General features: G+C 38.5%; 1 protein-coding gene across 1 annotated transcript in view; it reads left to right on the top strand.

The window, feature by feature from the left end:
* The window catches only part of LOC128701165 (4-trimethylaminobutyraldehyde dehydrogenase), a gene marked incomplete at its 5' end in the record, with an annotated part of 84,942 nt that overhangs the window by 31,072 nt on the left and 28,042 nt on the right, over positions 1-25,828 (top strand). The window contains 1 exon segment of the mRNA XM_070087859.1: positions 9,187-9,375. Within this exon segment, the coding sequence (XP_069943960.1) occupies positions 9,187-9,375 (189 nt within the window).

Below are 25,828 nucleotides of genomic sequence, written 5' to 3'. Positions count from 1 at the left end.
GAAATGACACCCTGAGTGAAGGCATACAAAAGGAATAAGAACATAAGAACATAAGAATGTAGGAACACTGCAGAAGGCCTACTGGCCCATATGAGGCAGGTCCTTATCAAAACGACCTCTACCTAAAGCTACTCAAGAAATAACTCCCGTAACCCATGACACCAATCAAACCCAGCCCCTCCCACTCATATATTTGTCCAGTCTCTTCTTAAAGCTACCAAAGGCCCTAGCCTCTATCACCCCACTGGGAAGACTGTTCCACGCGTCTACAACTGTTAGAAAACCAGTACTTACCTATGTCCTTTCTAAATCTAAATTTATCCAACTTATATCCATTATTCCTGGTTCTTACCTGGTTCGACACCCTCAGTACTTTATTAATATCTCCCTTGTTTATGCCTGTCATCCACTTATACACTTAAATGATATCTCCTCTCATTCTACGCCTCTCCAGTGAGTGGAGATTTAACGCTTTAAGTCTATCTTCATACGGGAGGTTCCTTACACAGTAAATCATTTTAGTCATTCTTCTCTGTATGTTCTCTGAGTCTATGTCCATCCTGTAGTAAGGAGACCAAAACTGAGCAGCATAATCTAAATGAGGCCTCACTAGTGATGTATAGAGCTGTAAAATAACTTTTGGGCTTCTGTTACTTATACTTCTTGAGATAAATCCAAGTAATCTGTTGGCCTTGTTGCGCACACTAAGGCACTGCTGTCTTGGCTTTAGATTTCTGCTTACCATGACTCCCAAGTCTTTTTTCACATTCTGTATGATCAAGCTCTACTTCACCTAGATTATAGCTTCGAGGGTTATTTTCATTACCAAGGGCAAGTACCTTACACTTATCCACATTGAACTTCATCTGCCATTTTTCAGACCAAGACATTAATTTGTCCAAATCGTCCTGGAGTTCATTGACGTCCTCCTCAGAGTGAATTATACGGCCTATCTTTGTATCATCAGCAAACTTACTCATGTAGTCATCAACAGAGTAAAGTCCGAGGCAGCTACAGTGAAAAGCTCTGTTCCACAAGGCACAGTACTCGCTCCCATCTTGTTCCTCATCCTCATATCTGACATAGACAAGGATGTCAGCCACAGCACCATGTCTTCCTTTGCAGATGACACCCGAATCTGCATGACAGTGTCTTCCATTGCAGACACTGCAAGGCTCCAGGCGGACATCAACCAAATCTTTCAGTGGGCTGCAGAAAACAATATGAAGTTCAACGATGAGAAATTTCAATTACTCAGATATGGTAAACATGAGGAAATTAAATCTTCATCAGAGTACAAAACAAATTCTGGCCACAAAATAGAGCGAAACACCAACGTCAAAGACCTGGGAGTGATCATGTCGGAGGATCTCACCTTCAAGGACCATAACATTGTATCAATCGCATCTGCTAGAAAAATGACAGGATGGATAATGAGAACCTTCAAAACTAGGGAGGCCAAGCCCATGATGACACTCTTCAGGTCACTTGTTCTATCTAGGCTGGAATATTGCTGCACACTAACAGCACCTTTCAAGGCAGGTGAAATTGCCGACCTAGAAAATGTACAGAGAACTTTCACGGCGCGCATAACGGAGATAAAACACCTCAATTACTGGGAGCGCTTGAGGTTCCTAAACCTGTATTCCCTGGAACGCAGGAGGGAGAGATACATGATTATATACACCTGGAAAATCCTAGAGGGACTAGTACCGAACTTGCACACGAAAATCACTCACTACGAAAGCAATAAACAATATCATATTCCTTATCACTGTCAACTGCCTCAAATGTTCTATTGAAGAACGTCAGTAAGTTTGTCAGGCAGGAACGACCTCTCGTGAATCCATGCTGAGATTCATTTATCAAGTACACTCGTTAATGGCTGACTAAGCTCCATCTTGCATTCCTTAAGTACCCTGGAAAACAGCTCATCGGGTCCCGGGGACTTATTTTGCTTCAGTTTGTCTATCTGTTTAATAACCATGTCCCTCGTGACAGTAATATTAGTTAATTTAAATTCATCAGGAACTAAATAATTGTTAATTACTGGAATCTCATTTACATCTTCCTGTGTAAAAACTGACAAAAAATAGTCATTAAATAAGGAACACATTTCCAGTTCATTATCCGTCAGCTGTCCATTCCCAATTTTCAGAGGTCCTACTTTTTCCTTCACCTTCGTCCTATACACTTGAAAGAACCCCTTTGGATTAGTCTTTGATTCATTAGCAACTCTAATTTCATAGTCACGTTTAGCCTTTCTAATCCCCTTTTTTACTTCTCTTTTAAGCTGAACATATTGGTCAGTAAGGTTAACCTCTCCTCTTCTGATGCGCCTATAAATTCCCCTTTTCTCCCCTAATAGATGCTTTAGCCTCCTGTTAACCCATTTGGGATCGTTATTATTAGACCTAATTTCTCTCTGGGGAATGTATATACTCTGGGCACGGTGTACATTATTAAGAAAAAATCATAAAAGCAGATCCCTTCATAATCATAAGTATGATCATCGTCAATAAAATCATTAGCTAGATAACCCCAATCAAGATTAGACAGGTGTTCCCTAAGTCCATTATAATCGGCAGAACGAAAATCAGGGATTTTTACTGTATTATCATTATTCTTGCATTCCCAGTTAATGCTAAAAGTGATGGATTTGTGATCACTTGCGCCAAGCTCTTCAGTGATCTCCAGATTATTTACGAGTGTTTCCTTATTTGACAAGACTAGGTCTAGCAAATTATTACCCCTGGTAGGCTCTGTTACGCACTGCTTCAGAAAACAGTCCTGAACTGTTTCCATAAAGTCACTGGACTCTAGATTACCTGTCAAAGAATTCCAGTCAATTTGACTAAAGTTAAAATCCCCTACTATCACTGTGTTATTGTGTCTAGAAGCCCTAACAATTTCGTCCCAAAGAAGTCTCCCTCTATCGTGATCCAAGCCTGGAGGTCGGTATATTACACCTAGAATTAGTTTTTCTTGACCCTCTACAAACTCTACCCAAACAGATTCTGTTACTGTTCCATCTATTTTTATACCTGTTTTTATGCAACAATTAATATTTTCTCGAACATATAATGCAACTCCTCCCCCCTTCCCATTACATCTATCCACATGGAACAACTTAAACCCTTGAATATTACACTCAGCAATCATATCCCGACTCTTTAAATCATACCACGTTTCAGTTAATGCAATGATATCAAAGTTCCCAGCACATGCTACCAAACGTAGTTCATTAATTTTATTTCTTGCACTTCGACTGTTAGCATAAAATACCATCATATGTTTTTTCTTCTGCACATTTTTCCTATTCATCTTTGTTTTTACACAATTTCTGAAATTATCATTACCCAGAGTTACTCCATGACAGTTACTATTAAGATTCTTAATATCAGAGCATAAGTCAATATATCCATACTCATTATTTATCATTTCTAAACCCATACCTCTAACTAATCCTAGTTTAAAGTCCTAACAACCCCCTCAACTGAGCTAGCAAGAAAACCCACACCTGCCCTGGATAAGTGAACCCCATCCCTGGCATACATGTCATTTCGGCCATAGAAGTTGTCCCAGTTGTCAATGAATGGTACTGCATTATCCTTACAGTGTTTATCCAGCCAACAATTAATACCAATTGCTCTGGACAACCATTCATTACCAACACCTCTTCTTGGCAAAATGCCACATATAACAGGGCGCCCCCCCTTCTTCCTAATTATGTCTATAGCTGTCCTGAACTTTCTAACTAAATCCTCACTTCTACGCTTGCCTACATCATTGCCTCCAGCACTGAGGCAAATAATAGGATTGATCCCATTACCGTTCATGATGTTGTCAAGCCGGCTAACAATGTCCTCCATCCCAGCCCCAGGAAAGCAAACCCTCTGTCTCCTACTCCTGTCCTTCAAGCAGAATGCCCTATCCATGTATCTAACCTGGCTATCCCCAACAACAACAATATTCTTACCTTCCTTGGTGTCGTTCGTCGTGACGTTCCCAGTAGTCGACTCACATTCGTTGGGTAGCACGGAGAATGCATTAGATGTTTCCACAACAGTTTCCACAGCAGTCTCTTTTTTCTTCATCGTTTCTACCTTTCCATTCGTCTTCTTGATCTTCAATTTCGTTCCATGCTGTCCAGCCACTGACGACGTTCCCTTCTTGACCTGAGGACTCAAAACTGGAGGACTACTACGAATCCTCTTGTTTTCCTCAGTCAATCGCCGTATCTCCATCTTCGCTACCCTCAATTCTTCCTTAAGCTGCTGGTAAAGTTGCTCGATGGAGGGCATCTTGGTTCAGTCCACGGAGAGCACACAAGACACTTCTTCACAGAGTTAAGTACAGGTCACCACTGAGTTAAGTACAGGTCACCACTGAGTTAAGTACAGGTCACCACTGAGTTAAGTACAGGTCACCACTCACAGTGATTTTAATGTGTACCTGCATGCCAGCACAGTGTGTAAGTTTACTTAGGTACATGTGCACATAAGTATAAGTTTTTTTTTCAACAAACTGGCTGTATCCCACCAAGGCAGGGTGGCCCAAAAAGGAAAATGAAAGTTTCTCTTTTTAAATTTAGTAATTTATACAAAAGAAGGGGTTACTGGCCCCTTGCCCCCGGCACTTTAGTTACCTCTTACAATACGCATGGCTTACGGAGGAAGAATTCTGTTCCACTTCCCCATGGAGATAAGAGGAAATAAACAAGAACAAGAACTAGAAAGAAAATAGCAGAAAACCCAGAGGGGTGTGTACAGTAGGGCCCCACATATACGGCGGGTTAGGTTCCAGGCTGTCGCCGGAAAGCAGACATCGCCGGAAGGCAGAACGGCATTTTTTTCCATTTATAAATGCATATAAATGCCAGTCAACAAGTATACACTAAATTATATTAAGTTAGTAATAGAACCAGACATTAAAAACACACAAAGTAAAATATATTCACAGTAAATTCATTACTTATCTTAAAGTATTTGTAATCTTAAGGGGGGATCAGATTTCACGCGCGCGGAGCAAAAAAACAAAAAAAAAAAAATCGAAAAAGTATGAAAATTGAGTTACTGTTACCAAAAAAATAGCTGAACTTTCTGGCTACACTCTGGTATAATTATTATCCTTGTACGATGTTTCTAAAAGGAATTACAGCCATTTATAACAGGCATGGTGACAGCGCTCTGCGTCATATTGCGTAACAAGCGCTGACGCGGCATTGCTTACGTTTTGCCCCAGTGTTATTTTTATCATTTTCTTATATCTTTTGATGTCTCATATAATACAAATTCACCATCTGACATCATGCCAGAGTGGGCGGAGCTAATGAGATCAAGTAATCAGTCAGGTACCCTGGGTATAGTACCCAAAATGGCCGACACCTCCAGCCAACAAAATATTCCATAAATATTCCATACCCACGCTAATATCAATTATAAGGCTTATTTATCTATCACAATTGATCTATTATGACATAATGCAATATAATAATAGCATATAAACATAAAAAGCACACCGTAAAAAATAATATATAGCATAATATGATGCCCAAGAGGAAAAAATTTCTATCGGTGTATCCCCTGAAGTTTCGTTATCTCTTACAAGTGATGAGAGAAAACGAATTTACAATGGTTAACTGTAATAAACACTCGTAGGTCACGCAAAAAGTGTAAAATAAAGCAAATTTTTCGGGGAAAAAATTATTTCCCGGGCAGCTGGGGTGCCGCGCGCTTTGGCCTATATCTCGAAAGTAACTTATTTACCTATTTAGGGGCATTCCATCTTTATTTATGATTGAATTGACTTGATTTTCACAACAAACATAGGAGAATGATTGCTTTACAATGTAACTTGTACCTTTCTGAACTATCCCAAATATTTTTAGATTTATGTGGGCAACAAGACCGACATCTTCCAATATGTCAAAAAAGTTATGAAACTTATTTTTTTTTAGCATGAAGATAAGGTTTATTTTAGAATTGGTACATGTAAATTGATGGAATTAGAGGTGTTCTATCAGCAGCAAGTGTCAAAACCACTTTTCCAAGTACCACTGAGTACAAGTCCACTGCCAAATGCAATTTCTCGTAAATTTTGCGTATTTCATTTCCTTTTTGGCTGATATGATTGAAACTTTAGCACAGGATACTCGATATAAGCTTCTAATAGTACACCAAAAATGAACGTAATCGGTTGAAAAATAAAGAAGTCGATATGTGCAATCTGATCCTCCCTCAATGTAGGGAGAGAGGTGAGTAGTACTTACTTGTAGGAAGTCAGGTGCAGGTAGCCCAGGTGTAGGTAGCCCTGGCTCCCCGTCTCATACTTAATATACGATATTTAAAACATCCCAGAGAGGTAAAATGCACATACAGTACACTCATTATTTACCTTAAAATATGTGTAGTCTTAATATAGGAAGAGAGGTGAGTAGTATTTATTTGTAGGAAGTCAGTGTAGGTAGCCGGTAGGTGTAGCCCCGCCTGGGCTACACCTACCGGCTACCTACACTGTGGCCCAGAGCCATATTATTAACATCGACATGCCTTGTTCACTGAATTTAATCATTTCTAACAACTACCTTTAGATGCCATCATAAACGAAGGTAGAAGTAATGAATAATTCATGCCGAAAATTGTAAACAAAAGCGGAGTGGGGGAGTGGCTGGGCCAAACGCAGATTCATACGTGTTTTCTCTGATGGCTGAGCAGAGAAAACATAATGTTGTCCCTCCACCCGGCTACCACACAGCTCCACAAGTATTATCAGAGCATATAAAATATGCAATAAATGCCAGACAACAAGTTTACACTAACTTATATTAAGTTAGCAGTAGAAATAGGCATTAAAAACACAATAAAAGGTAAGATACACACAGAGTACACTTATTACTTACCTTAAAATATTAATATTAATGTGTGAGAGGTGAGTGGCAGGGTGTTTATTGAATAAAATCAGAATGGCACACCATCATCCTCTAACTTGGCACTTAAAGCAAGAGGCTTACGACTTCTCTTTTTATCACAGCTAACCTTAGACGCCATCATCAATGAGAGCCAACTAGTTAACGAAAGAGTAAATGAGAGAGAGAACGAGATACAGAGTTGAGAATGTAAGAACACAAACTGAACAGGTAGTGGACGATTACTTGGTCAGGCGAAATAAATGCGTATTAATATGTGTCTACTTTTAGTTCATTCACGTCCATTTGTAAGAGTTTGTAAAATATTTACCTCAATATTTTATTATAATAATGATTACCTCACAATACAAATACTCTTACATTGTGTACAAATTGTACAAGTTAGTTCAGAATAAACAAACAGCAACACACCATTTTTAGAGTGAATGAAGATAATAATAATAATAATAATAATAATAATAATAATAATAATAATATTAATATTAATATTATTATTATTATTATTATTATTATTATTATCATAAAAAGCACTAAACCCACAAGGGTCGTGAATTGCTATATATAGAGTAAAGGCATACAAAAAGAATATTTTTATACAGTTACCCCCCAATGTTTGACTAGAGAAAACGTAATTCTTCTGACACTACCTACACAGCTGCTTGGTAAACAAATCTCATATTTACGTCAATTTTTATTCTGTGAGTGTATGTATCATGTTTATATGCTATGTAATGGGTTTCATATATAATCTTGAGGAAAATATCAGATGGATTAATGAAAATGCCTATATTGATGTAAAATAAGACATTTAGTGTGCCGAAGAGTGGTTATTATTACGTAGTATTGGCGTCATGAGTAGAGAGAGACAGTGATTTTAATGTGTACCTGCACACCAGCACAGTGTGTAAGTATATTTAAGTACAGGTACACTTAAGTATAATTATCAGAGTACATATAAAATATGCAGTAACTTTAAAACACTTGAAATTTTGAAAAGTTTCCTGACATAATAGATGAGGTCACGGAAAATGTAAACAAACCGGGTGGGGGCGCCATATTTGAAAGACCGCTTGCTGTATAGCAAATTTTGGTCATAATTTGACATCGCCGTATTAGTGGAACGCTGTAAGGTGAAACGCCATAAAGCGGGGCCTTACTGTATATATAGGCTTGTATATGTATGTGTAGTGTGACCTAAGTGTAAGCAGAAATAGCAGGACGTACCTGTAATCTTGCATATTTATGAGACAGACAAAAGACACCAGCAATCCTACCATCATGTAAAACAATTACAGGCTTTCGTTTTACACTCGCTTGGCAGGACGGTAGTACCTCCCTGGGTGGTTGCTGTCTACCAACCTACTACCTACAAGTATCAGTTATAATAATAATGTAGGTATGTAGTGTGCCTGGGCTACATAGCTACATGATATTTAATCTGGCCCAGAGCCATATTCTTACCATTGACATACCATATTCACTGAGTTTAATCGTTTATAACAAATACCTTTAGATGCCATCATAAACAAAGGGAGAAGTTATGATTAATCCATGCCAAGAATTGTAAACAAAAGCGTTATGTATTAAGGGGAGTGACGTAATGTTTTCCCTCCGCCCAGCTACTATACCTCCATAGTATATAAACAAAATGTTTATATGCTATGTAACGTGTTTCTTATATAATTTTGAAGAAAATATCATAGATGGATTAATGAATTTGTCTAAATTAACGTAAAATAAGAAATTTAATGTGCCCAAGAGTGATTATTATTAGTATTACGTAATGTTTTCCCTCCACCCAGCAACCACCCCTCCATAGCATATAAATAGCATGTTTATATGCATTGTAACGTGTTTCTTATATAATTTTTAAGAAAATATCATAGACGGATTAATGAAAATGTCTATATTGACGTAAAATTAGACATTTAATGCGCCCGAGAGTGATTATTATTACTTAATAGATAGAGGTGCTCGTGGAGAATGTAAACAAACTGAGTGGTGGGCACCGTATTTGAAAGACCGCTCGCCGTATAGAAAGTTTTGGTCATAATTTGAGATCGCCACATTAGCGGAATGCCACAAGGCGAAACGCCGAAAAGCAAGGCCCTACTGTATTTGTAGTGGTAAGTAACTCTGCACATGAGCAACTCATTGACTTACAGGCCAACCCCTCCTTGTTGCCTGTTCTTTTGGCTATATCTAAGTAAGTTGTACCAGATATCCTAATGTGAGCTTTAATTTTTATTTAATTTCAGGTTTGTTCTAATGGGAGCAGAGTGTTTGTTCACAGCAGTGTTGCCAGTGAGTTCATGAAGCAGTTAGTGAATGCAACCAACAAGCTCAAGATTGGAGATCCATTTAATGAAGATACAACTGTAGGGGCAACTATTCATGAAGATCATGCCAAAAAGATTTTAGGCTATATTGCTTCTGCCAAACAAGAGGTGAGTGAACAAACAGAACACACAGGAAAGCCAAAAATTATTGATTCAGCGAAGAATATGAGATAGTGGTAGGAGATTATTTACAGGCTAAATACTGTATACTGGTCACATGAAATTTATTTTTATTAATTTGTTTTAAATTTTGATTCATAATGTTTGCTGTATCAAATAATTAAACTACAAGCAACATTTTTTAAGGAAGATTTTATTCTGTCCATTGACACTGAATATCGCATACAGGACTTCACATTATTATTAAACTTTTTTTTTTTTTTGTAAATTACACAAAACAGTATAGAATCAACATTATTAATATTTACCTACATATTGCCTACATCTGCTAGCCCCAATTTTAGGTCTAGTTCAGCCTCCTTTGCCTCCCCTTATCAATTATTGCCCTATTATTGTGGGTAATGTAGTGTGAAGTGCATTCTGGGGCTTGTACACCCACATGCTGGAGTATGTACATCCACCCAACTAAGTTGTCAACCATTTGTTTCAGTGTCAATACCTACCTTCTCCACTCGCTTTCAATTCTTTTCTGCAGTCTCCATTTCTGTCCAGTGCTAGAGTGACCTAGGTGTATCTATATTTTTCCTAACTGCTTTTCATGACTTCTGGATGCCTGCCCCACCAGTAAGATGTTCCAGGGGTATGAGGAATAGTTTTTGTCTCCAAGGAATCCTCCTATTATACTTTTCAAGGCTGTTCTTCTTACCTTGATCTTTCTTCTAACCTTGATTTGTCATGTGTTATATTATTGTTTTCCCTTTAATCTGGAAAAGGTGCACTACTGGTTGGAATTGTGACTGAGGCTCTGCGCAGCACCATAAAGCTTCTCCTGCATATGTTAGCCTCTTGTCAGCAATCTCCATACACAGGGCATGCCTGTTTTCACCCGATGACAATTTGATTATTGAAGAATTGAGACACTTATGCAACATGAGAATTTGATTATTGACTTGTCTTTCATCATCCAGTATCTTTTAGAGTGCAGCAAAGATGGAGCTTCCTTCTCATTTGTGCAGAATTGACTCTTCTACAGCACTGCTTGCAGTGGTTTGAAGCACTGTTCAGTCTCGTCACTTTCTGCCTCACCATCCCTGTACAAGCACTTTCTCCTATTCCTGCAGAGTTAAAGCTCCTCTCTAAGCTGCAGACTTCTGGAGATAGAATGGTGCCCATCACAGGAGTTTCACTTATTTGCTCCACATTCCACTTGGCTTTTGGTAGCTGTCAGATTACAAGAGCAATTCTTCAATCTTTCACTTCATAGAGAGAGACAGATGTCTTCCTCTGCAGCATGCTCTTCAGGTGACCTTGTAATGGTGCTGTATCCCTGTGCCCTGGTATCTGTTTTACCTTTCATCAGTGCCTCATCCACAGACTGGGCCAGTCTTGCTCATGTACTCCTTCATTACAAAAATTCTGTGCCGGTCATCTCCCCTTTCCTTTGCCCTGACAAGTTTAGACTGAAGAAGTCAGATTCAAATCCTTACATCAAAAGGATTTGACCTCACTTACTCTTCCTTTGATTAAACTTGATTACCTCCAATTTCCTTAGGTGCTGTATGACCTCCTAAGGGCTTTGCACATTACCCATGATTGAGCTATTCACGTGACAGTCGTTCTCGGGACCACAGGCTATGGATTCTGCCTTGGAAGTCATCTCTATCATAGTCATAGCCCTGGCTCATCTTTGCTTAGCCTCTGGGCCACTAATCTATAGTTGTGGCATGGCAGAGTTTAAAAATTTGGAGTACCATGACCTTATGACTGGGTAGGATTTTTCCTAAAGCTAAGTCAGATGGGTTTCTAGACCTTATCATTAGTAGGCCATTCATGTGTGCTTGAGAGGCCTTTATCTAAGACTACATTTGGTTGCTTGCTTGTTGTTTAGGTGCATGATACACATGCAATGCTTATGGTCTTCCTGACTAGCAGGAGATTGACTATGGCCGACCATTAACCCTTAAACTGTCCAAATGTAGATCCACGTTTGTACCGCTAGTGCTCCAAAGGTAGACCTACATTTTATTTTTCCTGCCTCCAAATTTGGCACGATTTGCTCGAGGTGCCTGGTCAGCATAGAATGGGGCTTAACACTCAGTGTGCACAGTATTAAAACCATCTGGGACTACTTAGTACCTTGTGGGAGCACCAGTTCAATTGATTATCAGCTAGAGCAAATAGCGTGGCAAACACCAGAGATTCACTGATGTCATGTCGTATTGCACTCCCCTTTTAAGAGAAAAATGATGTTGACCCAGAGTTTAGTGGCTTTGAGATGGATGTGGCCACAAGTGGTCAAGGAAATATCAAAAACCTCTATAATAACCTATGTGCAACTTTTGTGCAACATCCTTTCATTTCTGATACCACTGGTAATGTCATCCTGCCAGAATGTCCAATAACCTATGCCCTAAGTAAAGAGAAACGATTCTGGAACACGTGTAATGTGTATTCGGCAGGCTGGCTAGCTGGCTGACTGTCTTTGGCTGTCTCTCTGTCTCCATCTGTCTGTCTATATCTCTGTCTATATCTGTCTATATATATGTTTGTATCTCAGTCTATATCTCTGTCTCTGTCTATCTCTGTCACTCACAGGTACACATAGGTACAGTTATTATACATAGTGTAAATTACCTAGGATAACCCAAAAATTCCAGGCAACGTGCATGATGCAAGTGGTAAGCATTTTCACTTGCTCAGGAATCAGGGAGCAGCTTGTAAACCAACAGGTTTACGAGCCATTCCCTGAGACACAGAGACAAGCAGATGGAAAGACACACACACAGGCAGAAAGAAAGATAAGGAGAGCTAGACAGACAGACAGACAGACATGTTTTTGTGTAACAGTGACAACAAATATAGCCAGGGTTCCCTGAAGCAGTGCACATTCATCAAGTGTCACTGCACTGCCAGCAGTTTACTGACACTCATCATAAACATCATGCTTTAAGAAGTTTTACATATACTCCAGCATGTCTGAAACATTGCTGAGACCTATCAGTTCAATTCAATTCAATTCACTTCAAGTTTATTCTCTATAAGGGTTACAATGTGGGGTTTACAGGTTTTGGGTATTGTGTGGTTTACATGTTATAAAATACTAATTACAGAGTGGGCTACTAGGACACCTAGCATGGCTAGGCATTTTGGGCAGATTTAGATTAATTCTTAACATTAAATCCTTACAGATTATGGCATTAAGGCTAAGTGACTACATCATAATTTGTGAGTTTAGCAATGTGAATGCTTTTGTTTTGGGACAATACAAAGTGTCTATATTGGAGTATCATAGGCAAACTTATGACTAGTTAGGATTTATTATTTTAAGATTAAGATTAATATTTCTGGGTTTATAGTCAGTGGGTGAGTGAGTGTAATTGTGAACCACCAGGTGGTTATCATGTAGTTAGTTGTTGGGGTGGATCAGGGAGATAAGATGTTTTCTAACTGTAGTTTTGAAAGTGATGAATGTGTTTGCAGTTCTAGAGTTTTCAGGTAGGGTGTTCCAGATTTTAGATCCTTTGAAATACATTGAATTTTTGTAAAGGTTTAGTCGAACACGGGGAATGTCAGAGATGTTTGTGTCTGGTGTTATGCCTGTGGATCCTGTCACAACTATCAACAAAGCATTTTAGGTCAAGGTTAATATTGGAATTTAAGGTCCTGTAGATATAGACTGCACAGTAGTAAGTGTGGATGTTCTGAACAGGGAGTAAGTTTAGATCTATGAAGAGTGGGGGGGGGGGTGTTGCCAGGGATGGGATTTAGTGATTATTCTTACTGCAGCTTTTTGTTAGGTTATTATTGGCTTTAGGTGTGTTGCTGCAGTTGAACCCCAAGCACAGATAGCATAGGTGAGGTATGGATATATAAGTGAATGGTATAGTGTGAGAAGGGCAGTTTGTGGCACGTAGTATTGTATCTTGGAGAGGATCCCCACCGTTTTGAATACTTTTTTTTGTTATGTGTTGGATATGGGTGCTGAAATTTAGGTTGTTGTCGAGGTATAGGCCAAGGAATTTGCCCTCATTATGTCTGGCAATTAGAGTGTTGTCGATCATAATGTTAAGGGTGCTACAGGGCAATTTTCCGCGCGCGCTTACCGAAAAATCGAAAAAATATGGATATTGAGTTATATATACTGAAAAATAGCTCAACTCTTTGGCAACACAATGGTACCAGAATGAATGTTCTACGACGTTTCTACAAGAAATTATAGTCATTTATATCAGGTATGGTGACGGCGATGTTGGTAGCGAGTCTGCTCATGGCCTATATATTTTTTGGAGTTATTTTCTTGTTTTTTATCGCCTTTTCTTGCATTATTCTTTCTAATATAATAACTGACTATTTGGCATCATAAAACAGTAGGTGGGACTTATCCGCAGACTGAGCGACAGCTGGGAACCAGATGGGAACGCTCGGCAGTGTTCCAGCGCTCGAGGTGCCAGCCAGGAATCGCCCATTATTACGCTTATATCAGCTTATATATCAACTCTACGGCTTATTTGTCTATCAGAATTGATCTAATATGATATAATAAACACTCTAAATAACATACAAACATGTTATATACTCTAGACTGAATAAAATAGGCCATAATATGGCCCAGAGATTATCGGGAATATTTCGATATAAAAAGTGTAACTGGTTACCCTGTCGTCTCTGAGTAAGAGAAAACGGTGTTTAGAGGCTAACTGCACTAGAACATCAGTTTACTAAGAAATACACCCAAACAAACGCGATTTTCGCGATTTTTTTTTTTTTTTTTTTTTTTTTTGAGACGGGGCCCGGCCGGCGTTCCCGGCCGATATCTCGGAAGTAACTTATTCACCTATAATTCGAAGTGGTTCCTTTATTACTTAATTAAATGGAATAATATTCACAGATATTGTAGAATAATGATTTCTCTTATGTGGACCGTTGAGTTTTTGGAAATATTCCAAATACTTCAGGAGTTATGTGGGAGTAAAGGGCAGATTTTTTTGCCATATTCCAGAAACTAACAAACTTTATTTTTTTGTGAAATAAGTGGTCTACTGTGTCAAACACTTTTCTTAGGTCAATAAAAATTCCTAGCGGATATTCCTTATTTTCCAATGCTGTGTAAAGCAGGTCTAGCATTTTTATAATTGCATCATTAGTGCTTTTATTTTTCCTGAATCCAAATTGGCAGGGGTTGAGTATGTTTTGTGACGTTATAAATGAATATAGTCTCCTGTGCACGAGTTTCTCGAAGATTTTGGATAGCAATGGTAAGTTTGATATTGGCCTATAGTTGTTTACGTCTGTAGGGTCACCACCTTTATGTATTGGTGTAACCCTTGCTGTCTTGAGTAGTGTCGGGAAAGTGCTAGTTTCTAGTGACTTGTTAAAAAGTAATGTAATAGCATGCGAAAGGACATGGGCCGCTCGCTTGTACAATAATGGTGGGACGTGAGACAGATTCCCCGAGTTATTTTTAAGTGACTTTATGATCGCGGTGACTTCCGTGGGCTCAGTTGGTACAAGATAGAAGGAATTTGGGAAATTCCCATCTAGGTAGTCCCCGGCACGGGCATTGGTACGTGGGATTTTACTGGCGAGATTAGATCCTATGTTTGAGAAGAAGTCGTTTATCTTGTTAGCTGTATCAGTGGGATGCAGTGGTGTTTCATGAGGTTTAGTTAGAACAATATTCTTGTTTTTTTTCAGTTTGTGGGTCCCCAGAATCTGGGAAAGTGTTTTCCAGGTCTTTTTTATATCTCCTCTTGTGTCAGTGAATCTGCTGGAGTAGTACAGTTGTTTGGCTTTCTTTATTAATTTGGTGAGAACTGTTGAATATTGTTTAAGAATATCTTTGTGTATTAAGCCCTGTCTATATTGCTTTTCATATTGGTGTTTCTTATCAATGGATTTCAGAATGCTGCTGGTTAGCCATGGGCAACCAAGCCGTTTATTCGTGATCTGTTTCGTTTTTATAGGACAATGTTTGTTGTATAGTCTAAGTATTTTGTTAAGAAAAATGTCTGTCCAATCGTCAATACCATTGGCATTGGAGAATTCTGTAGGCCAGTCAACAGTCTCTAGGTCTGCTGTGAAATTCCTTATTGAGGCCTCGTCATGGAGTCTAAATGAAACTTTGTTGTATTCGAGTGGTGGCTTACTAATGTTTGTTAAGAGGAAGGTTGGGTAGTGGTCAGTAGTGCTGTCTGTGATTATCCCTGATTTAAGGGGGGCTAGTATATTGGTCCATATGTGGTCTATTATGGTTGCACTTGTCTCAGTCAGCCTGGTTGGTTTAGTTATTGTTGGTATGAGAAGTGTGTTGTTCATATTGTTGATGAAATCAGTTACAGTCTGATCATCTGGTAGGCCAAGGTTGATACTGAAGTCTCCAGCTAAGAGAAGGTGGTGCTTGTTCATTTGTCTGTTTGTTATTAGTGACTTTAGATTCTCACTGAAGTTTGGGATGTTTGTGTGGGGTATCCGGCATATGGCACCGATTGTTATTGGCGTCTTGAGGTTTTTTACAGTAAAATTAGCAAAAATGTATTCCCCATATTCATAACTAAAGTAATTAGTGCTAATACAAGATAGTTGGTTAGAGTAATAGATTGCAGTACCACCCCCAACTTGGTATGGTCTGCAGTTGTGGATTGCTGTGTATCCTGGTAGTGGGTAGATATCAATTGTGTCCTGCTTAAGCCAGGTCTCAGTAAGAATAATGCAGGAGAAGGGTGTCTTTAGTGACTCAAGGAGTGCCAGGAGGTCATCATAGTGTTTGCTTAAGGACCTGATGTTGTAGTTAAGAACTGATAGACTTTGAGCAGTGTTCAGGATAGTGCTGGCTTGTGATGCTGTGTAATAAAGGCAGTTACTTTCCAATAAGTTTTGATTGTGTGTTAGATTATGGAGGTTTAGATCAGGGTCAACGTGATCATTCATCTTTTAGGTTTAAATAGTGGTTGTTTATATCCTGTATTATGTGGTGAGTTCTAATACTGATTTCTGTAGTGGTGGGAGGTTTGGATAAGTATACTGCTAAAGCACTTTGGTCATATAGAGTATAGTCACTAATAAACATAATGAAATTGATATTGTCTATGTGTTGTGCTAGAATGAGCTAAAGTACAACTAGGTATAAACTAATACTATAAAAAAAAAACAAATTACAAGTGGCACCAGACTCACTCTTGTAATTGCACTAAGGTCTAATATAATGAATTTAGTGTTGTCTATGTATTGAGCTAGAATGAGCTAAAGTACAACTAGGTATAAACTTATAATATAAAAATACAAATTAAAATGGTATTTGCAATTGCACTAGGGTCTGATATAGGTTGTTAACAAGAACAATTGCACTAGGGTCTGATATAGGTTGTTAACAAGATCAAGAGTATAACTAGATTTAAATTGACAAAATAAAATTCACAAATTTAAGTACCAAAAGAATAATAAGTAAAAAATAACAATGGCAATGACTTGGTTATAATATGATAGTAAGATGGTAGACAGGTACACAGGTACACAGGTACAAAGGATAATATAAAGGTTGGAGTTGAATATACAAACTTGAAAATTTGGCAACAAAATGTTATGAAAAGTATAAAATAATGATTAATGTACAAAAGTAAAATTGACTGGTAGTGAATATGGTGTTTAATAAAATTTTAGTAAGTAATAATGATTACAAAAAAAGATTAATTAGCAAAAAAAAAAAGTGAAAAAGTAATGTTTATTTCAAGTATTAAATCTTAAGAACAGTTATTTGGATTCAATATTGCAATGGAAGTTATACTAGAGGTTATTTGGCAGTAAAAGGTATTTAAGAGTACTCTAAGATAGTAAATGTGGTATTAAAACAGGTTATGGTAATTAGACAAGTAATGGTAATTAAATGATGTCAAAAATGCTAAGAGTAAATTGTACTGATAGTAAAAATTTTAATTATTAACCCTTTGACTGTTTATGTCGTATAAATACGTCTTACGCGCCACTGTTTCTGACGTATATATACTCAATAATTCTAGCGGCTTCAAATGAAGCGGAAGAAAGCTGGTAGGCCCACATGTGAGAGAATGGGTCTGTGTGGTCATTGTGCACCACATAAAAAAAATCCTGCAACACACAGTGCGTAATGAGAAAAAAAAAACTGATCTTTTTTTGGATTAAAACGCCGACTTTTAGGTGTATTTTTGTATAGTATTTATTGATGTATTTGCGTTTTCATGGTCTTAGGTGATAAAATGGAAAACATATTACAGAAATAGAGATGATTTTCATTACTTGGATGAAGAAAACGACCTTGAAACTGAGCTCAAAGTAGCGGAAATGTTCGATTTTTACCAATGTTCAGGAGTAAACAAATGACACCACACGTCCAATACACGTCAACTGGGGAGTCTAATATTCTTTCACTAGTGCACTGATATTATTTATACCATTTTTACAATAATGCAGTAGTCTGCATAACAGTAAATTTTGTTTTTTTTGTATGAATAAAAAATCAAAATAGAAAGCAATAATAATATAAGAGGGGCCTAGAGATGTGACTAATGAACAGAGGATATGTTATTTTAGTGCCAAGAATGTCTACCTTGTTTATTCTGAACCCTATTTTGAAATTGGCATCTTTTTTAATTTGCATGAAATTGGCCAAATTGCCAATTTCTGACCACCATATTGGGTAGTCCAAATTGGTAAATGAGAGGTTTCTTGTACTCAGCTGATAGATAAAACAGAGTTCTAAAGAAATAGCTATGAGTTTGGTCAACTGGAACAACGGAATTGGCTGAAAATAGGGCTCAAAGTCGGCGAAATCGTCGATACGCATATGTCGCCGAGACCGCTAACTTCACGGGAGCGTAATTCCATGAGTTTTCGACCAAATTTCGAACTTTTGGTGTCATTACCATTGGGAAAAGATTCTCTATCATTTCGTAAGAAAAAATATTTTTTTTTTTTTTTTTTCCCGATCATAAAGACACCAAAAGTTTGAATTTTGATAGAAAACTTACGGAATTATGCTCTCGCAAAGTTAGCGGTCTCGGCGATGTTTACGCATCGGCGTTTTTGCCCACTTTGAGCCCCATTTTCGGCCAATTTCACTGTACTAGTCGACAAAAAACATGAATATTTCGCTAGAACTACATTTTTTCTATCGAATGGGTGCAAGAAACCACCCATTTATGAAATTCAACTATCCAGTACAGTGGTCAGAATTTAGGAATTTTGCCAATTTCACACAAATTTCAAAAGACGCCAATTTCCAAATAGGGTCCAGAATAAACAAGAAAGACATTCCTGGCACTAAAATGACATTTCCTCTAGTCATTAGTCACGTCTCAAGGCCCCTCTTATATTCTTTTGCATTCCACTTTGAATTTTTATTTTCACAAAAAATATAAGATTTACTGTTATGCAGACTACTGCATTAGTGAAAAAAATGGTATAAATATTATTGGTGCACTTGTGAAAGAATATTAGACTCACCAGTTCACGTGTATTGCACGCTTGGCACGATTTGTTTACTTTTGAAGTTTGGTAAAAATCGAACATTTCTGCTACTTTGAGCTCAATTTCAAGGCACCTTTCATTGTAAAACCAGTCAAAATCATCTCAATTTCTGTAATATGTCTTCCATTCTATAAAATGAGACCAAGAAAACTAGAATACAACAATAAATACCATACGAAAATACACTGCAAAGTCGCTGATTTATTAAAAAAAAATGGTCAAAGTTTTTTTTTTCTCATTATGCACTGTGTGCTGGAGGATTTTTTTTAGACTGTGCACACTGACCACATAGACCCATTCTTTCATATGAAGGCCTACCAGCTTTCTCCCACTAGATTTGAGGCCGCTAGAATTTATGAGTACTAGTACGTCAAAAACCCCTACGCGTAAGACGTACTAGTACGACCAAAACCCTCAAAGGGTTAATAGATGCAATTATTAAGTCTTTTTTCCTGTCATGTGAGTGGAATCTAAGCATAACACTTTTTCTACCATGGGATCCTTGTAACCTGGCTTCCTTTATTTCTGACTCTGGTACTGTAACTTTTGTTTGGTCCTTTATGATCTGGAGAGTAATTTCTTTACTGTTCGTTTGGTTCATATCACTGGGAAAATGTGGACTGTTAACTATTACTGTGTCTGATAGTTTATCTTGCTCAGTTTTATCTTCTTGGAGAGCAAAGTAGTCATTGAACTGGTTATCTAAGTTGTTCTTCCATTCTTTTACTGCTTCTTCAACCTTTGTATTAAGAGATATTATTTGTTCTGTATGCCTATCTGACTGTTTGGATGGTCTTGCCATAGTTAGTCATTCCTGGTGTTGATAACTTTTGTTCAAGACTGAGGATTTTGTTCTCGAGTTGTGTCATCCTGGTGTCTTGTTTTGTTAGCATCTCTCGAAGATTCATATTTTCAATAACTAAGGTGGAGATGCATGACTTTAGGGTATCTGGATCATTGGTCATACCTGAGAGACTACTTGGTAGGTTGAATCCAGGGAAGAGAGGGGTGGTTGGGGTGGGGGCAGCCATGTTTGTTGTTATTGTTGTGGTGTCGCCTTGAGCGGTGGTGAGAGGGGTGGTTGCTGGGCTGGCGTCGTCCTGGGTATACTTGTTGAATACTGTAGTTGATTTTTCGGTGTTTTCTTGCTGGCCTTGGTGCTGTTTCCTCTGAGATTGTGCCTCATAATACTACAGGAATTGTTGAAGTTAAGAAGAAGTTGTAGTTATACAAAGCTTAGGGTTACGTTGTTCGGCTGGCAGCGGGGTGTTGCTTTGGATTTGAGGGCAGTCTTCCTTTGATCTCTATTATTTTCGATTTGTAGATTTCACTGTTGGTAATCTTAGGTCATTCTGGGTGCTACGTTGGGTAGTGCAGTTTTGCTTGTAACTAGGTCATCATAGGAGCATTGGTGGCTCTGATAGTACTTTGTATATATTGCTAGACAATAGTAAATGACCAAGGCAGGTGAAAATGTTCACCTGATGGTGTGATTGTGACTATTTCAGTACTATTTTAGTACCTAATATTAGTGTCAGAACAAAGATTGGCTATGAAATCACAGAACAAAGATTGGCTATGAAATCACAAGAACTACTATAAATTGCAATTATCATAGCATAAAAATTATATAAATTAAAATAAAGAGAAAAAAAGGTATATCAGCAACGCTTCTGCAAGCGGCAGGACTATGTTGCCATCAGGTAAGCATCCAGTGCCAACTTTGCAGGCTTATATCTCAGTAAGTACTGACCCTAAAATTTTTTTTATCCTATAACATGTCGAAAAATGCGCTCTTCATTTAAAATTTTTTTTTTTTTAAATATTTGGAGCACTACGTGAGTGAACGTAGATCTACGTTTGGACAGTTTAAGTGTTAACCCTTTTCACCTTTTCAAAAGAAAAATGATTGTTGTCATATGAAAGGATAGAGAATCTTTTCCCGATGATAATGACACCAAAAGTATGAAATTTGATGGAAAACTTAGGGAATTATTCTCTTGTGATGTTAGCGGTCTCGGTGATATATACACATTGGCGATTTCACCCACTTTGAGCCCTATTTTCGGCCAGTTCCATTGTTCCAGTCGAGCAAACTCATAGCTATTTTTCTAGAACTCCATTTTTCTATCGAGTGAGTACAAGAAACTGTTCATTTACAGATTTCAACTACCCAATAAAGTGGTCAGAAAATGGCAATTTGGCCAATTTCACACAAATTTCAAAAGATGCCAGTTTCAAAATAGGGTCCAGAATAAACAATGCAGACATTCCTGGCACTAAAATAACATTTTCTCTGTTCATTAGTCACATCTCCAGGCTCCTTTTATATTACTCTTGCTTTCCGTTTTGAATTTTTATTCACACAAAAAATAGAAGATTTACTGTTATGCAGACTACTGCATTATTATATAATTGTTTAAATGTCAACCCATTCATGACTTCATATTAGACTGACCAGTAGGACATGTATTGGATGGTGACATCATTTGTTTACTCTTGAACATCAGCAAAAATTGAGCATTTCCGCTACTTTGAGCTTGTAAGCCGTACCTATACATCACCGACAGTGAAAGGGTTAAGACAAGGTGTGGAGATTTTTTTAGACCACAGTTAAATTAGCCTCTTCAGTTGCAATCAATCCAGTGAGTTCATTTGTCAATTTACCAGTAAATGCCCTTATTACTGGCTGCGGGCTGTGGTCTCCGACTAGGATCTCCCTTTAAGGTTAGGGACTCTTAATCCAAGAAAAAGGACCTGTTATCCCCTTCCTAGAACCAAACTCAATTTTCTCTCATTCTCCAAGTTCTGTATGATCTGTGCAGGTTTAACACTTTTCCCTAATTATAGTGATGATAATCTGACTAGGACCCTGGATTTCCTCCTCTATTCAACAGCTGCCTCAGTTTTCTGGGTGTAGGTGGTACAGTTCCTAGTGGACCAACAGCTCCCCTACAGCAGAATAAATGGTTTAGAAAAACACATTTTTGCATATAGAGACTTTTGCTTTATCTGTTTTATTCTGGCTGCCAGCTAATGCTCCAGCCATTGTAAGTTCACTAAAAGATACGACAGCAAGTGTAAAAGTGTGCAGTAAACTCTAATGGAGCCTTGAAAGATAATTATTTGGTGTAAAAGAGTGCAGATTGTGTTTATAGTATGTCATCATTGCCCTTATGCAGAAATGCATTTTCTGTTTAAAAAATTTATTACAACGTTACCAGTAACAAGATCAGTCAACTACAAAATGTTATTTATTAACTAAGGCTAAGATAAAAATACCTTTGGCAGCATAGTTTGTATGAAGATAATCATGTGAAATATAAAACACTATGTAGACAGAGCTAGTGCAGTACACTAAAACTCTATATGTATACAGTGGACCTTCCCTTTTCATTGATCTTCATTATCGGCAACTTCGTCAAAATGTTGGTTCCATTTTCTTCGATTTCCTCCATTTTCATCGATGGTACAGAACCTGTTCAGTTCCCAGTGAGCAGACAAAGCCGCCTCTCATGCATTCTCAGGCAGTGTCACGTTGTTTCTCGATGAGTCAACATATTCTGCGAGGTCATACGAAACATTTTGTAATAATCCACTGTTTTTGGAACTTGTTTATTATGTGTGACTGCTAAATAAGCCACCATGGTCCCAAAGAAAGCTCCTAGTGCCAGTCCTTTGGTAAAGAAAGTGAGGAACACCATACAAATGAAGAAATCGTTCAAAAATATGATAGTGACATAGGCATTGCCGAACTCGGCAGGATGTACAGGAAGGTGCCATCAACCATCAGCTCCATTGTGGCAAAGAGAAAAGAAATCATAGAAGCTGCAAAAGGGGTGAATGCAATAACCAAACAGAGATCCCAAACAATTGAAGAAGTGGAGAAATTGTTGGTGTGGATCAGAGAGAAAGAGTTAGCAGGAGATAGTGTCATGCAGTTAAAAGATCAAAACATAATTCACAATCACAAGCTTGTAGCAGAGAAGTTGGACTGGACACGTATGAAGTAGGAATACTTTGATGGTGGGGTGGTATCGGGGGGAGGGGGGGTGGCTGGAGACGGCGGGAGGTCTCCCCAGCTGAACCACAACAAGGCGGCCACTATAGGAAAAGGGAAGTTTTTTTTTTACCTTCCCGCAAACTGAACCATGTTAAATTCATCATACGACGTGTTACATAAAATTGTGCTGCAATTCTTTAGTCGTGCTATACTCAGATCGTGCCAAATAAACTCGTGCTAAAAGCAGTGAAGAGTTTTTACGAGGATAGTGAGGCTCAAGTTAGAGTATGTAGGAAAGAGGGAAATTATTTCCCAGTAAAAGTAGGCCTTAGACAAGGATGTGTGATGTCACCGTGGTTGTTTAATATATTTATAGATGGAGTTGTAAGAGAAGTAAATGCGAGGGTCTTGGCAAGAGGCGTGGAGTTAAAAGATAAAGAATCACACACAAAGTGGGAGTTGTCACAGCTGCTCTTTGCTGATGACACTGTGCTCTTGGGAGATTCTGAAGAGAAGTTACAGAGATTGGTGGATGAATTTGGTAGGGTGTGCAAAAGAAGAAAATTAAAGGTGAATACGGGAAAGAGTAAGGTTATGAGGATAACAAAAAGATTAGGTGATGAAAGATTGAATATCAGATTGGAGGGAGAAAGTATGGAGGAGGTGAATGTATTCAGATATTTGGGAGTGGACGTGTCAGCGGATGGGTCTATGAAAGATGAGGTGAATCATAGAATTGATGAGGGAAAAAGAGTGAGTGGTGCACTTAGGAGTCTGTGGAGACAAAGAACTTTGTCCTTGGAGGCAAAGAGGGGAATGTATGAGAGTATAGTTTTACCAACGCTCTTATATGGGTGTGAAGCATGGGTGATGATTGTTGCAGCGAGGAGAAGGCTGGAGGCAGTGGAGATGTCATGTCTGAGGGCAATGTGTGGTGTGAATATAATGCAGAGAATTCGTAGTTTGGAAGTTAGGAGGAGGTGCGGGATTACCAAAACTGTTGTCCAGAGGGCTGAGGAAGGGTTGTTGAGGTGGTTCGGACATGTAGAGAGAATGGAGCGAAACAGAATGACTTCAAGAGTGTATCAGTCTGTAGTGGAAGGAAGGCGGGGTAGGGGTCAGCCTAGGAAAGGTTGGAGAGAGGGGGTAAAGGAGGTTTTGTGTGCGAGGGGCTTGGACTTCCAGCAGGTATGCGTGAGCGTGTTTGATAGGAGTGAATGGAGACAAATGGTTTTTAATACTTGACGTGCTGTTGGAGTGTGAGCAAAGTAACATTTATGAAGGGGTTCAGGGAAACCGGCAGGCCGGACTTGAGTCCTGGAGATGGGAAGTACAGTGCCTGCACTCTGAAGGAGGGGTGTTAATGTTGCAGTTTGAAAACTGTAGTGTAAAGCACCCTTCTGGCAAGACAGTGATGGAGTGAATGATGGTGAAAGTTTTTCTTTTTCGAGCCACCCTGCCTTGGTGGGAATTGGCCAGTGTGATAATAAAATAAATAACGGTCTACTCTATACGTGTATTGACAAGATTAGTCAAAGGTATGCTAAGTTCCTCTTTACATTCCTTTAAAACCCTTGCAAACAGTTTATCAGGGCCTGGGGATTTGTTAAGTTTTAATTTGTCTATTTGTCTAAGGACCATGTCACTTGTGTCCCTAATCGTGCATAGTTTATTATCGTCCTGCTCTACATAATTTATTTGGAATTTCGTTAATATCTTCCCGTGTAAAGACTGAAAGGAAGTAAGTGTTGAAAAGTTCACACATTTCCTTATCACTCTCAGTGATCTGACCTGAGTTGCTCTTAAGTAGGCCTTTCTTGTCCCTGATCTTACTTCTGTATACCTGAAAGAACCCTTTTGGGTTAGTCTTTGAATCCCTTGTGACTTTAGCCCAATGACCCACCTAGTAGGTCACTTCCACTTTAGGAAGGAACATGGCATCTGACCTAGTAGCACAAACTAGTTGGGTCTACCTCACACCTACCCACACCCACTCATGTATTTAACCTATTTTTAAAACTAATCGTTTTAGCCTCTGTAACGGTACTTGGGAGTTTGTTCCACTCATCCACAGCTCTATTACCAAACCAGTGCTTTCCTATATCCTTCCTGAATCTGAATTTTTCCAACTTGAAACCGTTGCTGCAAGTCCTGTCTTGGTTGGAAATTTTCAGAATGCTATTTACATCCCCTTTATTTATTCCTGTTTTCCATTTATACACCTCAGTCATATTCCCCCTAATTCTACGCCTTTCGAGAGAGTGCAGATTCAGGGCTCTCAGTCTATCCTCATAGGGAAGATTTCTGATGCATGGGATCAATTTTGTCATCCTTCTCTGTACGTTTTCCAGTGCATTTATATCCATTCTGTAATACAGTGACCAGAACTGTGCAGCATAATCTAAATGAGGCCTAATCAAGGATATATAGAGTTGAAGAACATCCTGAGGACTTCTATTATTTATACTTCTAAATATGAAGCCAAGATTTCTGTTAGCTTTATTGCAAACACTAATGCACTGTTGTCTTGGTTTTAGATTACTGCTAACCAGAACTCCTAAATCTTTTTCACAATCAGTAGTATTAAGATCTACATTATTTAGTTTATATGTGGCATGGTTATTTTCCTGTCCAACATTTAGAACTTTGCATTTGTCTATATTAAACTGCATCTGCCACTTCTCTGACCATTGCAGGAGTCTACTCAAATTATCCTGGAGTGCTCTAGTGTCCTCATTAGAATGAATTGGCTGGCCCATTTTGGTGTCCTCAGCAAATTTGCTTATGTCGCTATTTATTCCCTCATCTATGTCGTTTATGTAAACTGTGAACAACAGCGGGCCCAACACTGACCCCTGTGGAACACCGCTTGTGACGTGCCTCCATTATGATTTCTCCCCATTTATGCTAACACACTGTTGCCTATTTGCCAGCCATGCC

Source organism: Cherax quadricarinatus, chromosome 2 (assembly GCF_038502225.1).
Source record: "Cherax quadricarinatus isolate ZL_2023a chromosome 2, ASM3850222v1, whole genome shotgun sequence".
NCBI lineage: Eukaryota > Metazoa > Arthropoda > Malacostraca > Decapoda > Parastacidae > Cherax > Cherax quadricarinatus.
The sequence above is the reverse complement of the archived record's forward strand: the minus strand, read 5'-3'. Positions and strand labels throughout refer to the sequence as shown.